The 16,772-nt window shown below is 54.1% G+C and overlaps 1 protein-coding gene across 8 annotated transcripts in view; it reads right to left on the bottom strand.

Annotated features, from left to right (window-relative positions):
- The window catches only part of PTK2B (protein tyrosine kinase 2 beta), a 96,336-nt gene that overhangs the window by 51,373 nt on the left and 28,191 nt on the right, over positions 1-16,772 (bottom strand). For all 8 annotated transcript variants that reach the window (XM_072926231.1, XM_072926228.1, XM_072926227.1 and 5 more), the window contains 5 exons: positions 14,835-14,922; positions 11,777-11,856; positions 7,812-7,874; positions 5,003-5,057; positions 1,227-1,367 (listed from right to left, as the gene is read on the bottom strand). In XM_072926231.1, the coding sequence (XP_072782332.1) occupies positions 1,227-1,367; positions 5,003-5,057; positions 7,812-7,874; positions 11,777-11,856; positions 14,835-14,922 (427 nt within the window). The remainder of the gene's footprint in view (positions 1-1,226; positions 1,368-5,002; positions 5,058-7,811; positions 7,875-11,776; positions 11,857-14,834; positions 14,923-16,772) is intronic.

Genomic DNA, 16,772 nt, shown 5'->3' with positions numbered 1-16,772 from the left:
TTGCCATCCCCCGTGTCTGTTCCCTTTATCCCATAACCCACATCCCATATCTCATATCCCAAATCCCACATCCCATATCCCATATCTCAAATCCCCTATCCCACATCCCACATCCCATATCCCACATCCCACATCCCATATCCCAAATCCCACATCCCACATCCCGTATCCCACATCCCATATCCCATATCCCATATCCCATATCCCATATCCCATATCCCATATCCCAAATCCCATATCCCATATCCCGTATCCCATATCCCACATCCCACATCCCACATCCCACATCCCATATCCCATATCCCATATCCCACATCCCACATCCCATATCCCATATCCCATATCCCATATCCCATATCCCATATCCCATATCCCACATCCCATATCCCACATCCCATATCCCATATCCCATATCCCAAATCCCAAACCCCAAATCCCATATCCCATATCCCATATCCCATATCCCACATCCCACATCCCATATCCCGTACCCCATATCCCACATCCCATATCCCATATCCCATATCCCATATCCCATATCCCATATCCCATATCCCATATCCCACATCCCACATCCCACATCCCATATCCCATATCCCATATCCCATATCCCATATCCCATATCCCATATCCCATATCCCATATCCCATATCCCACATCCCACATCCCATATCCCATATCCCACATCCCACATCCCATATCCCATATCCCACATCCCATATCCCATATCCCACATCCCATATCCCATATCCCATATCCCATATCCCAAATCCCAAATCCCATATCCCATATCCCATATCCCATATCCCATATCCCATATCCCACATCCCACATCCCATATCCCATATCCCATATCCCATATCCCATATCCCATATCCCATATCCCATATCCCACATCCCATATCCCACATCCCATATTCCATATCCCATATCCCATATCCCACATCCCATATCCCATATCCCATATCCCACATCCCACATCCCACATCCCATATCCCATATCCCACATCCCACATCCCATATCCCATATCCCATATCCCATATCCCATATCCCATATCCCATATCCCATATCCCATATCCCATATCCCATATCCCATATCCCATATCCCATATCCCATATCCCATATCCCATATCCCATATCCCATATCCCATATCCCATATCCCGTATCCCGTATCCCATATCCCAAATCCCGTATCCCGCATTCCCGCGTTCCGGGCACGCACGACCAGCTGGCAGCGGAAGGTCTCCTGGTCGATGGGCGTGAAGGTGGCCAGGGTGTGCAGGAATTTCAGGATGCACTCCTCCTCCCGCAGCTGCGCGTACTGCTGGAACGTCTGCTGGATCATCTTCCGCAGCTGCCGCGGCTGCCGCACCGACACCGGAACGCCGGGATGGGGCGGGGTCAGGGATGGAATGTCGGGATGGACACGGCGTTGGGTTCGGGAATGGGGCATTGGATACGGGAATGGGGCATTGGATACGGGAATGGGGCATTGGATACAGGAACATCGGGATGGGCACAGTGTTGGATATGGGAACGCCGCGATGGGGCGGGGTCAGGGATGGAATGTCGGGATGGACACGGCGTTGGATATGGGAATGGGGCATTGGATACAGGAACACCAGGATGGACACGACATTGGATATGGGAATGGGGCATTGGATACAGGAACACCCGGATGGACATGGTGTTGGATACGGGAATGGGGCATTGGATACAGGAACATCGGGATGGACACAACATTGGATATGGGAATGGGGTGTTGGATACGGGAATGGGGCATTGGCTACGGGCATAGGGCATTGGATACAGGAATACCAGGATGGACACGGTGTTGGATACGGGAATGGGGCATTGGATACAGGAACACCAGGATGGACATGGCATTGGATACGGGAATGGGGCATTGGATTTGGGAACAGTGGGATGGACACGGCGTTGGATACGGGAATGGGGCATTGGATATGGGAACAGTGGAATGGACACGGTGTGGGGTATGGGAATGCCGGTATGGGGATGGTGTGAGGGATGGAATTTTGGGATGGACACGACATTGGATACGGGAATGGGGCATTGGATTTGGGAATAGCGAAATGGACACGGTGTTGGGTTCGGGAATACTGGGATGGACATGGTGTGGGGTATGGGAATGCCGGAATGGGGATGGGGTGAGGGATGGAATTTTGGGATGGACACAACATTGGATATGGGAATGGGGCATTGAATACAGGAACACCAGGATGGACATGGTGGTGGATACGGGAATGGGGCACTGGATATGGGAATAGCGGGATGGAAACGGTGTGGGGTACGGGAATACTGGGATGGACACCGTGTGGGGTATGGGAATGTCGGGATGGACACCGTGTGGGATATGGGAATGTTGGGATGGGGATGGTGTGAGGGATGGAATTTTGGGATGGACACGACATTGGATACGGGAATGGGGCATTGGATTTGGGAACACCAGGATAGACATGGCGGTGGAATGGGAATAGGGCATTGGATTTGGGAATAGCGGGATGGACATGGCAGTGGGTTCGGGAATACTGGGATGGACACGGGGTGGGGTATGGGAACACCGGGATGGGGGTGGTGTGAGGGATGGAATGTCGGGATGGACACAGCGTTGGATACGGGAATGGGGAATTGGATATGGGAACATTGGGATGGACACGACGTTGGATATGGGAATGGGGCATTGGATACAGGAACATCAGGATGGACACGGTGTTGGATACGGGAATGGGGCATTGGATACGGGAATATCGGGATGGACATGGCATTGGATACGGGAATGGGGCATTGGATACGGGAATATCGGGATGAACACGACGTTGGATACGGGAATGGGACATTGGATATGGGAACACGGGGATGGACACGGTGTTGGGTTTGGGAATACTGGGATGGACACGGTGTGGGCTACAGGAACACCGGGATGGGGGTGCTGTGAGGGATGGAATTTCAGTATGGACACGACATTGGATACGGGAATGGGGCATTGGATACAGGAACATCGGGATGGACACGGTGTTGGATACGGGAATGGGGCATTGGATTTGGGAATAGTGGGATGGACATGGCTGTGGATACGGGAATACTGGGATGGACATGGTGTGGGGTACAGGAATGCCAAGATGGGGGTGATGTGAGGGATGGAATTTCAGGATGGACACAACATTGGATACGGGAATGGGGCATTGGATACAGGAACACCAGGATGGACATGGTGGTGGATACGGGAATAGGGCATTGGATTTGGGAATAGCGGAATGGACACGGTGTTGGGTTCGGGAATACTGGGATGGACACAGTGTGGGATACAGGAATGCTGGGATAGAGGTGGTGTGAGGGATGGAATTTTGGGATGGACACGGTGTTGGATATGGGAATGTCGGGATGGGGGTGGGGTGAGGGATGGAATTTCAGGATGGACACAACATTGGATACGGGAATGGGGCATTGGATTTGGGAACAGCGGGATGGACACGGTGTTGGATATGGGAATGGGGCATTGGATACAGGAACATCGGGATGGGCACGGTGTTGGGTTCGGGAATTCTGGGATGGACACGGTGTGGGGTACAGGAATGCCGGGATGGGGCGGTGTGAGGGATGGAATGTCGGGATGGACACGACATTGGATACGGGAATGGGGCATTGGATTTGGGAATAGCGGGATGGACACGGTGTTGGATACAGGAATGGGGCATTGGATTTGGGAATAGCGGGATGGACACGGTGTTGGATATGGGAATGGGGCATTGGATTTGGGAATAGTGGGATGGACACGACATTGGATAGGGGAATGGGGCATTGGATACAGGAACATCGGGATGGACACGGTGTTGGATACGGGAACGGGGCATTGGATATGGGAACAGCGGGATGGACATGGCGTTGGGTTCGGGAATACTGGGATGGACACGGTGTTGGACATGGGAACACGGGGATGGACACGGTGTTGGACATGGGAACACGGGGATGGACACGGTGTTGGATATGGGAACACGGGGATGGACACGGTGTTGGATATGGGAACACGGGATGGACACGGTGTTGGACATGGGAACACGGGCATGGACACGGTGTTGGATACGGGAACACGGGGATGGACACGGTGTTGGACATGGGAACACGGGGATGGACACGGTGTTGGACATGGGAACAGCGGGATGGACACGGTGTTGGACATGGGAACATGGGATGGACACGGTGTTGGACATGGGAACACCGGGATGGACACGGTGTTGGATATGGGAACACGGGGATGGACACGGTGTTGGACATGGGAACACGGGGATGGACACGGTGTTGGACATGGGAACACGGGGATGGACACGGTGTTGGACATGGGAACACGGGGATGGACACGGTGTTGGACATGGGAACACGGGATGGACACGGTGTTGGACATGGGAACACGGGATGGACACGGTGTTGGACATGGGAACACGGGGATGGACACGGTGTTGGACATGGGAACACGGGGATGGACACGGTGTTGGACATGGGAACACGGGGATGGACACGGTGTTGGACATGGGAACACGGGGATGGACACGGTGTGGGACATGGGAACACGGGGATGGACACGGTGTTGGACATGGGAACACGGGGATGGACACGGTGTTGGATATGGGAACACCGGGATGGACACGGTGTTGGACATGGGAACAGCGGGATTGGGGTGAACACACGGACATTGGAGCGACGGTGGGGATAAGGACACACAGACACACGGACACACACGGACACACACGGACACACACGGATGCACGGACACACACGGACACACACGGACACACACGGACACACACGGACACACAGGGACACACACGGACACACACGGACACACACAGACACACACACGGACACACACGGACACACACACGGACACACACGGACACACACGGACACACACAGACACACACAGGGACACACACGGACACACACAGGGACACACACGGATGCACGGACACACGTGTCCCTCACCTTCAGGTTCTCCTGCATCTGGCTGGGGAAGAACAGGTCCAGCCCCACCTCCTTCCTGCGGGGCAGAATTCCCGGGAATGTCAGCGGGAATTCCCGGGAATGTCAGCGGGATGGGGAGGTGAGGGAGGATGAGGAAGATGAGGAGCCACAGAAGGATGAGGAGGATGAGGAGTAGCAGGAGGATGACGAAGATGAGGAGGATGAGGAGATGTGGGAGGATGAGGAGCAGCAGGAGGATGAGGATGAGGAGATGTGGGAGGATGAGGAGCAGCAGGAGGATGAGGAAGGTGAGGAGCCACAGAAGAATGAGGAGGATGAGGAGCAGCAGGAGAATGAGGAAGATGAGGAGCCACAGAAGAATGAGGAGGATGAGGAGCAGCAGGAGGATGAGGAAGATGAGGAGCCACAGAAGAATGAGGAGGATGAGGAGCAGCAGGAGGATGAGGAAGATGAGGAGCTGTGGGAAGATGAGGAGCTAGGGGAGGATGAGGAGATGTGGGAGAATGTGGAGAAGTGGGAAGATGAGGAGAATGAGGAGGATGAGGAGATGTGGGAGGATGAGGAGGATGAGGAGCAGCAGGAGGATGAGGATGAGGAGCTGTGGGAGGATGAGGAAGATGAGGAGCCACAGAAGAATGAGGAAGATGAGGAGCAGCAGGAGGATGAGGAAGATGAAGAGCTGGGGGAGGATGAGGAGGACGATAAGGATGAGGAGGATGATGAAGATGAGGAGGACAAGGAGGATGAAGAGCATGAGGAGGATGGTGAAGATGAGGAGAATGAGGAGTAGCAGGAGGATGATGAAGATGAGGAGGATGAGGAGGATGGGGAGGATAAGGAGGATGATGAAGATCAGGAGGATGAGGAGGATGAGGAGTAGCAGGAGGATGAGGAAGATGAGAATGTGGGAAGATGAGGAGGTACAGGAGGATGAGATGTGGGAGAATGTGGAGATGCAGGAGGATGAGGAGGATGAGAAATCACAGGAGGATGAAGAAGATGAGGAGCAGCAGGAGGTTGAGGAAGATGAGGAGGATGAGGAGATGTGGGAGGATGAGGAGCAGCAGGAGGATGAGGATGAGGAGCTGTGGGAGGATGAGGAGCAGCAGGAGGACGAGGAAGGTGAGGAGCCACAGAAGGATGAGGAGGATGAGGAGCAGCAGGAGAATGAGGAAGATGAGGAGCCACAGAAGAATGAGGAGGATGAGGAGCAGCAGGAGGATGAGGAAGATGAGGAGCCACAGAAGAATGAGGAGGATGAGGAGCAGCAGGAGGATGAGGAAGATGAGGAGCTGTGGGAAGATGAGGAGCTAGGGGAGGATGAGGAGATGTGGGAGAATGTGGAGAAGTGGGAAGATGAGGAGAATGAGGAGGATGAGGAGATGTGGGAGGATGAGGAGGATGAGGAGCAGCAGGAGGATGAGGATGAGGAGCTGTGGGAGGATGAGGAAGATGAGGAGCCACAGAAGAATGAGGAAGATGAGGAGCAGCAGGAGGATGAGGAAGATGAAGAGCTGAGGGAGGATGAGGTGGATGAGGAGGATGAGGAGGATGATGAAGATGAGGAGGACAAGGAGGATGAAGAGCATGAGGAGGATGGTGAAGATGAGTAGAATGAGGAGTAGCAGGACGATGATGAAGATCAGGAGGACGAGGAGGATGAGGAGGATGAGGAGGATGAGGAGTAGCAGGAGGATGATGAAGATGAGGAGGATGAGGAGGATGAGGAGTAGCAGGAGGATGATGAAGATGAGGAGGATGAGGAGGATGGGGAGTAGCAGGAGGATGATGAAGATGAGGAGGATGAGGAGGATGAGGAGTAGCAGGAGGATGATGAAGATGAGGAGGATGAGGAGGATGGGGAGTAGCAGAAGGATGATGAAGAGGAGGATGAGGAGGATGGGGAAGATGATGAAGATGAGGAGGATGATGAGGATGAGGAGGACCAGGAGGGTGAGGAAGATGATGAAGATGCGGAGGACAAGGAGGATGAGGAGGTGGAGGAGTAGCAGGAGGATGATGAAGATGAAGGTGAGGCAGATGAGGAGGATGGGGAGGATGATGAAGATGAGGAGGATGATGAAGATGAGGAGGATGGGGAGGATGAGGAGCAGCAGGAGGATGATGAAGATGAGGAGGATGGGGAGGATGAGGAGCAGCAGGAGGATGATGAAGATGAGGATGAGGGGAATGAGGAGGATGAGGACAATGATGAAGATGAGGAGGATGGTGAAGATGATGAGGATGAGGACGACAAGGAGGGTGAGTAGGATGAGGAGGATGATGAAGATGAAGAGGATGATGAAGAGGAGGATGAGGGGAATGGGGAGGATGGGGAGGATGAGGAGGATGATGAGGATGACGAGGAGGGTGAGGGGGATGATGAAGATGAGGAGGATGAGGAGGATGAGGAGGATGATGAAGATGAGGAGGATGATGAAGATGAAGAGGATAAGGAGGATGAGGAGGGTGATGAAGAGGAGCATGCATGAGGATAAGGAGGACGATGAAGATGAAGAGGATGAGGAGGGTGAGGGGGATGATGAGGAGGATGAAGAGGATGAGGAGGACGAGGAGGGTGAGGAGGATGAGGAGGACAGGGAGGATGAGGAGGATGAGGAGGATGATGAAGATGAGGAGGACAATGAAGATGAGGTGGACGATGAAGATGAAGAGGATGAGGAGGACGAGGAGGGTGAGGACAATGATGAAGATGAGGATGAAGATGAGGAGGACGATGAAGATGAAGAGGATGAGGAGGGTGAGGAGGGTGAGGAAGGCCCCCATCCCTGCCAGCCCCGGGACTCACTCCAGGAACTCGAAGTTGGATTTCTTGTCCAGCGCGTTGTGGGGCATGTCCTTGTAGAACCTCCTGGGGACACGGGGACAGCGCGTGACACGTGTGACACCACGGCCACGTGTGCCACCACGGCCACGTGTGACACCACGGCCACGCGTGACACCATGTCCTCGTGTGACACCACGGCCACGTGTGACACCATGGACACGTGTGACACCATGTCCTCGTGTGACACCATGGACACGTGTGACACCATGTCCTCAGGTGCCACCACGGCCACAGGTGACACCATGGCCACGTGTGCCACCATGGCCACGTGTGACACCATGGCCACGTGTGACACCATGTCCCCATGTCCCCATGTCCCCCCATGTCCCCATGTCCCCCCATGTCCCCCCATGTCCCCCCATGTCCCCATGTCCCCATGTCCCCCCATGTCCCCATGTCCCCATGTCCCCCCATGTCCCCATGTCCCCATGTCCCCCCATGTCCCCATGTCCCCATGTCCCCCCATGTCCCCATGTCCCCCCATGTCCCCATGTCCCCATGTCCCCATGTCCCCCCATGTCCCCATGTCCCCATGTCCCCCCATGTCCCCATGTCCCCATGTCCCCCCATGTCCCCCCATGTCCCCATGTCCCCCCATGTCCCCATGTCCCCATGTCCCCATGTCCCCCCATGTCCCCATGTCCCCCCATGTCCCCATGTCCCCATGTCCCCATGTCCCCCCATGTCCCCATGTCCCCATGTCCCCCCATGTCCCCCCATGTCCCCCCATGTCCCCCCATGTCCCCCCATGTCCCCCCATGTCCCCCATATCCCCCATGTCCCCCATATCCCCCATGTCCCCCATATCCCCCATGTCCCCCCATGTCCCCATGTCCCCCCATGTCCCCCCATGTCCCCCCATGTCCCCATGTCCCCATGTCCCCCCATGTCCCCATGTCCCCATGTCCCCCCATGTCCCCCCATGTCCCCCCATGTCCCCCCATGTCCCCCATGTCCCCCCATGTCCCCCCATGTCCCCATGTCCCCCCATGTCCCCCCATGTCCCCATGTCCCCCCATGTCCCCCCATGTCCCCATGTCCCCCCATGTCCCCCCATGTCCCCCCATGTCCCCCCATGTCCCCCCATGTCCCCCATGTCCCCCCATGTCCCCCCATGTCCCCATGTCCCCCCATGTCCCCCCATGTCCCCATGTCCCCCCATGTCCCCCCATGTCCCCATGTCCCCATGTCCCCCCATGTCCCCATGTCCCCATGTCCCCATGTCCCCCCATGTCCCCATGTCCCCATGTCCCCATGTCCCCCCATGTCCCCATGTCCCCATGTCCCCATGTCCCCCCATGTCCCCCATATCCCCATGTCCCCATGTCCCCCCATGTCCCCATGTCCCCCCATGTCCCCATGACTCTAGGGGGACACAGGTGACACAGGTGACACAGGTGACACAGGTGACACAGGGGACACAGGGACAAAGTGACACAGAGACAGAAAGACACAAGGACAGGAGGGGACACCAGGGGACACAGTGGACAAAGAGGACACAAGGGACACCAGGGGACACCAGGGGACACAGGGGGACACCAGGGGGACACCAGAGGACACCAGGGGACACCAGGGGACACAGGGGGACACCAGAGGACACCAGGGGACACCAGGGGACACAGGTGACACAGGGACAAAATGACACAAAGACACAAGGACACAGTGACAGCAGGGGACACAGGTGACACAGTGGACAAGGGGGACACAAGGGGACACAGTGGACAAGGGGGACACAGGAGGACACCAGGTGACACAGGGGGACATCAGGGGACATGGCGACACAGGGACAAAATGACACAGAGACACAAAGACACAAGGACAGGAGGACACAAGGATAGCAGGGGACACAGAGGACACAGGTGACACAGGTGATACAGGGGACACAGGGGGACACCAGGGGACATCAGGGGAGACAGGGACAAAGTGACACAGGGACAAAGTGACACAGAGACAGAAAGACACAAGGACAGGAGGACACAGGGGACAGCAGGGGGCACAGGGGGACACCAAGGAACACAGATGACACAGGTGACACAAGGGGACACCAGGGGACACCAGAGGGAACACAGGGATGAAGTGACACAAAGACACAAGGACAGAAGGACACAGGGGACAGTGGGACACAGGGGACACAAGTGACACAAGGGAACACAGGGGGACACCAGGGGACACAGGTGACACAGGGGACAAAGTGACACAGAGATACAAAGACACAAGGACAGTGGGACACAGGTGACACAGGGGACACAGGTGACACAGGGGACAAAGAGGACACAGGGGGACACCAGGGGACAAGGCGACACAGGGACAAAGTGACACAGAGACAGAAAAGACACAAGGACAGGACGACACAGGGACAGTGTGACACAGGGGACACAGGGGGACACCAGAGGACACAGGTGACACAGAGGACACACAGGGGGACACCAGGGGACACGGGGGACAAAGAGGACACAAGGCGACAAGGCGACACAGGGACAAAATGACACGGAGACACAAAGACACAAGGACAGGAGGACACGAGGACAGCAAGGGACACAGGGGACACAAGGACAGCAGTGGACACAGGTGACACAGGTGACACGGGGACACAGGGGACACCAGGGAACACCAGGGGACACCAGCAGACACGGGGACAAAATGACACAGAGACAGAAAGACACAAGGACTGGAGGACACAAGGACAGCAGGGGGCACAGGTGACACGAGGACAAAGTGACACAGAGACAGAAAGACACAAGGACAGGAGGACGCAGGGGGACACCAGGAGGACACAGGTGACACAGGGGACACAGGGGGACTCCAGGTACACCAGGGGACAAAGTGGACACCAGGGGACACCAGGTGACACAGGGGGACACCAGGGGGACACCAGGGGGACACAGGGGACAAAGTGACACAGGGACAAAGTGACACAGAGACACAGAGACACAAGGACAGGAGGACACAGGGACAGTGGGACACAGGTGACACAGGGGGACACCAGAGGACACCAGGGGACACCAAGGGACACAGGGACAAAATGACACAGAGACACAAAGACACAAGGACAGCAGGGGACACAGGTGACACAGTAAACAAAGAGGACACCAGGGGACACCAAGGGACAGCAGGGGATAGCAGGTGACACAGGTGACACAGTGACACAGGGGAAACAGGCGACACAGGCGACACAGGTACAAAATGACACAGAGACAGAAAGACACAAGGACAGGAGGGGACATGGGACACAGTGGACAAGGGGGACACAAGGGGACACCAAGGGACACAGGAGGACACCAGGTGACACAGGAGGACACCAGGTGACACCGGGGGACATCAGGGGACAAAGTGACACAGATACACAAAGACACAAGGACAGGAGGACACAGGGACAATGGGACACAGAGGACAACAGAGGACACCAGGGGACACCAGGGGACACCAGGGGAAACAGGTGACACAGGGGACACAGGGGGACATCAGGGGACATGGCGACACAGGGACAAAATGACACAGAGACAGAAAGACACAAGGACAGGAGGACACCAAGGGACACCAGGGGACACCAGGGGACAAAGAGGACACAAGGGGACACAGGGGGACACCAGGGGAACAAGGGGACACCAGGGGACAAAACGACACAAAGACACAAGGACACAATGACAGCAGGGGACACAGGTAACACAGTGGACAAGGGGGACACCAGGGGACACCAGGGGACACCAAGGGACACAGGGACACAGGGGACACCCGGGGACACAGGGGGACATCAGGGGACATGGCGACACAGGGACAAAATGACAGAGACAGAAAAGACACAAGGACAGGAGGACACAAGGACAGCAGGAGACACAGAGGACACAGGTGACACAGGTGATACAGGGGGACAGCAGGGGACACCAGGGGACACAGGTGACACGGTGACACACAGGTGACAGCCGTACCGCAGCTCCAGGCAGCCCAGCTGCAGCGCCATCCCCTCGCTGACCTTGCTGGCCAAGCTCTGCATGTACTCACTGCGCAGCTGGGGACACCGGGGACATCAGGGACATCGTGGGGACACCCAGGGACACCCAGGGACACCCACGGACAGCCAGGGACATCGAGGGACACCCAGGGGACATGGGGGCATGGGGACACCCACGGACACCCAGGGACACCCAGGGACACCGGGGACACCGTGGGGACATCATGGGGACAGCCAGGGGCACCCAGGGGCACCCAGGGACATGGGGGGACATGGGGACATGGGGACATGGGGACACCCAGGGACACCCAGGGACACCCAGGGACATCCAGGGACACCCAGGGACACCCAGGGACACCCAGGGACATCAAGGGACACCCAAGAACACCCAAGAACACCCAGGGACATCCAGGGACACCGAGGGGATTTCGGAAATTTTGGGAATTTTGGGAATTATGGAATTTTGGGGAGTTTGGGGATTTTGGGGATTTGTGGAATTTCTGGGATTTGCGGAGTTTGGGAATTTTGGGTATTTTAAGAATTTTTAGAACTTGGGGGATTTTGAAAATTTTGGGGATTTGGGGGATTTGGGGGTTTTGGGGAATTTTGGGGAATTTTGGGGAATTTTGGTAATTTTGGGGATTTGGGGAATTTCAGGAATTTGGGGAATTTTGGATTTTTGGGGAGTTTGGGGATTTGGGGATTTTGAGGATTTGGGGAATTTTGGGAATTTTGGGTATTTTTTGAAATTCTGAGGATTTGGGGGATTTTTGAGATTTGGGGGATTTTGGGGGATTTTGGGAGTTTGGGGAATTGCAGAATTTTAGGGAGTTTGGGAATTTCAGGAATTTTGGAATTTGGGGAGTTTTGAGGATTTTGAGAATTTTTAGCATTTTGGGGATTTTAGGAATTTTGGGGATTTTTTTTAATTTTGGAGATTTGGGGAATTTTGGTAATTTTGGGGATTTAGGGAATTTCAGGAATTTTGGGAATTTTGGATTTTTGGGGAGTTTGGGGATTTGGGGGATATTGAGAATTTTTAGAATTTGGGGGATTTTGAGGATTTGGGGAATTTTGGGGGATTTGGGGATTTTTTTTGAAATTTGGGTATTTTGGGGGATTTGGGGAATTTGGGGGGATTTTTTGAGGAATTTTGGGGATTTGGAGAATTTTGGGGATTTGGGAGATTTTGGGGGTTTTGGGGAATTGTGGGAGTTTTGGGATATTTGGGATTTTTTGAATTTCAGCAATTCTGGGAATTTGGGGACTTTGGTGACTTTTAGAATTTGAGAGATTGGGGGATTTTTGGGGGATTTTTGGGATTTTGGGAATTTTGGGGATTTGCGGAGTTGGGGAATTTTGGGGATTTTGAGAGATTTGAGAATTTGGGGGAATTTGAGAATTTTTGGGATTTGGAGGATTTTGGGGGTTTGGGGAATTTTGGTAATTTTGGGGATTTGGGGAATTTTGGATTTTTGGGGAGTTTGGGGATTTGGGGGATTTTGAGAATTTTTAGCATTTGGTGAATTTTGAGGATTTGGGGGAGTTTTGGAATTTTGAGGATTTTGGGGGATTTGGGGGGATTTTTTGGGGGAATTTTGGGGATTTGGGAGATTTGGGGAATTGTGGGAGTTTTGGGAATATTGGGGATTTGGGGGAGTTTGGTAACTTTTAGAATTTGAGAGATTGGGGGATTTTTTTGGGGATTTTTGGGATTTTTGGGATTTTTGGGATTGGGGAATTTGGGGAGTTTGGTAACTTTTAGAATTTCAGAGATTGGGGGATTTTTGGGGGATTTTTTGGGGATTTTTGGGATTTTTGGAATTTCGGCAATTCTGGGAATTTGGGGAGTTTGGTAACTTTTAGAATTTGAGAGATTGGGGGATTTTTTTGGGATTTTTGGGATTTTTGGGATTTTTGGGATTTGGGAAATTTGGGGAATTTGGGGAGTTCGGTAACTTTTAGAATTTGAGAGATTGGGGGATGTTTTGGGATTTTTGGGATTTTTGGGATTTTTGGAATTTTGGCAATTCTGGGAGTTTGGGGAGTTTGGTAACTTTTAGAATTTGAACGATTGGGGGATTTTTTTGGGATTTTGGGGATTTTTGGAATTTGGGGAATTTGGGGAATTTGGTAGCTTTTAGAATTTGAAAGATTGGGGGATTTTTTGGGGATTTTTGGAATTTCGGCAATTCTGGGAGTTTGGGGAGTTCGGTGACTTTTAGAATTTGAGTGATTGGGGGATTTTTTTTGGGATTTTTGGGATTTGGGATTTTTGGGATTTTTGGGAGTTTGGTAACTTTTGGAATTTGAGAGAATGGGTGATTTTTTGGGGATTTTTGGGATTTTTGGGATTTTTGGGATTTGGGGATTTTTGGGATTTTTGGGATTTTTGGGATTTGGGATTTTTGGGATTTTAGGGATTTTTGAGAATTTTTTTTTATTTTTGGGATTTTTGGGATTTTTGGGATTTGGGATTTTTGGGATTTTGGGATTTTTGGGATTTGGGATTTTGGGATTTGGGGGATTTTTGGGATTTTGGGATTTTGGGGACTTTTGAGATTTGGGATTTTTGGGATTTGGGATTTTTTTGATTTTTGGGATTTTTGATTTTTGGGATTTGGGATTTTGGGGATTTTTTTTGGATTTTTTGGATTTTTGGGATTTTTGGGGGATTTTTGGGATTTTTGGGATTTTTGGGATTTTGGGGATTTTGGGGATTTTTGGGATTTTTGGGATTTTGGGGATTTTTGGGATTTGGGGTTTTTGGGATTTTGGGGATTTTTGGGATTTGGGAATTTTGTCAATTCTGGGAGTTTGGGGAGTTCGGTAACTTTTAGAATTTGAGAGATTGGGGGATTTTTTGGGGGATTTTGGGGATTTTTGGGATTTGGGATTTTTGGGATTTTGGGATATTTGGGATTTTGGGATATTTGGGATATTTGGGAATTTGGAATTTGGAATTTGGGATTTGGGAATTTGGGAATTTGGGATTTGGGAATTTGGGAATTAGGGAATTTGGGAGCAGCGCTGACCTGCTGGTAGAAGTAGAGCAGCGTGGGCCGATCCTCCCGGAAGCGCTCCAGGAAATCCTCGGGCAGGTACCGGATCTGCAGGTCGTACCTGCCGGGACAGCCGGGCCCTGTCACCCATGGGTGACATCCCAGTGTCCCTGTCACCCCCGGTGTCACCTCAGTGTCCCCAATGCCTCCTGAGGGACACCTCCATCTCCCTGTCACCTCCGGGGTGTCACCTCCATGTCCCCAACACCTCCAGGGTGACATCCCAGTGTCCCTGTCACCCATGGGTGTCACCTCCCCTGTGTCCCCAACACCTCCAGGGTGTCACATCCCAGTGTCCCTGTCACCTCCGGGGTGTCACCCCAGTGTCCCTGTCACCTCCTGAGGGACACCTCCATGTCCCTGTCACCCCGGGGTGTCACATCCATGTCCCTGTCACCTCCAGGGTGTCACCTCCATGTCCTTGTCATCTCTGGGGTGTCACCCCAGTGTCCCCAACACCTCCAGGGTGTCACCTCCATGTCCCTGTCACCTCCAGGGTGACATTCCAGTGTCCCCAACACCTCTGGGGTGTCACATCCCAGTGTCCCTGTCACATCCAGGGTGTCACCTCCATGTCCTCAACACCTCCAGGGTGTCACCCAAGTGTCCCCTGTCACCCCCGGGGTGTCACCTCCATGTCCCCAACACCTCCAGGGTGACATCCCAGTGTCCCCAACACCTCCTGAGGGACACCCCAATGTCCCTGTCACCTCCAGGGTGTCACCCCAGTGTCCCCAACACCTCCAGGGTGACATCCCAATGTCCCTGTCACCTCCAGGGTGTCACCTCAGTGTCCCCAAAACCTCTGGGGTGTCACATCCCTGTGTCCCCAACACCTCCAGGGTGTCACATCCCTGTGTCCCTGTCACCTCCAGGGTGACACCCCAATGTCCCTGTCACCTCCGGGGTGTCACCCAAGTGTCCCCAACACCTCCTGAGGGACACCTCCATGTCCCTGTCACCTCTGGGGTGTCATCCCAGTGTCCCTGTCACCTCCGGGGTGTCACCCCAGTGTCCCCAACACCTCCGGGGTGTCACCTCCATGTCCTTGTTACCACCATGGTGACACCTCCATGTCCTTGTCACCCCCAGGGTGTCACCTCCATGTCCCTGTCACCTCCGGGGTGTCACCTCCATGTCCCTGTCACCCCTGGGGTGTCACCTTCATGTCCTTGTCACCTCCGGGGTGTCACACCAGTGTCCCCAACACCGCCTGAGAGACACCTCCGTGTCCCCAACACTTCCAGGGTGTCACCTCCGTGTCCCAGTCACCTCCAGGGTGTCACCCCAGTGTCCCTGTCACCCCCGAGGTGTCACCCCAGTGTCCCCAACACCTCCAGGGTGTCACATCCCTGTGTCCCTGTCACCTCCAGGGTGTCACCTCCATGTCCCCAACACCTCCAGGGTGTCACCCCAGTGTCCCTGTCACCTCCAGGGTGTCACCCCAGTGTCCCCAACACCTCCAGGGTGACATCCCAATGTCCCTGTCACCTTCAGGGTGACATCTCCGTGTCCCCAACACCTCCAGGGTGACATCCCAGTGTCCCCAATACCTCCAGGGTGTCACATCCCTGTGTCCCTGTCACCCCCAGGGTGTCACCCCAGTGTCCCTGTCACCCCCTGGGTGTCACCTCCATGTCCCTGTAACCTCCACAGTGACAACCCCGTGTCCCCAACACCTCCAGCGTGACATCCCCATGTCATTGTCACAACCATGGTGACATCTCCATGTCCCTGTCACCAACACAGTGACATCCCCGTGTCCCCAACACCTCCACAGTGACATCCCTGTGTCCTTGTCACCACCATGGTGACACCTCCATGTCCCTGTCACCTCCACAGCGACATCTCCCTGTCCCTGTCACCACCGCGGTGACATCTCCGTGTCCCTGGCACCTCCACAGTGACATC

This window comes from Taeniopygia guttata, chromosome 3 (assembly GCF_048771995.1).
Source record: "Taeniopygia guttata chromosome 3, bTaeGut7.mat, whole genome shotgun sequence".
Taxonomy (NCBI): domain Eukaryota; kingdom Metazoa; phylum Chordata; class Aves; order Passeriformes; family Estrildidae; genus Taeniopygia; species Taeniopygia guttata.
Note: the sequence above shows the minus strand (reverse complement) of the source record. Positions and strands in the feature narration are given on the sequence as shown.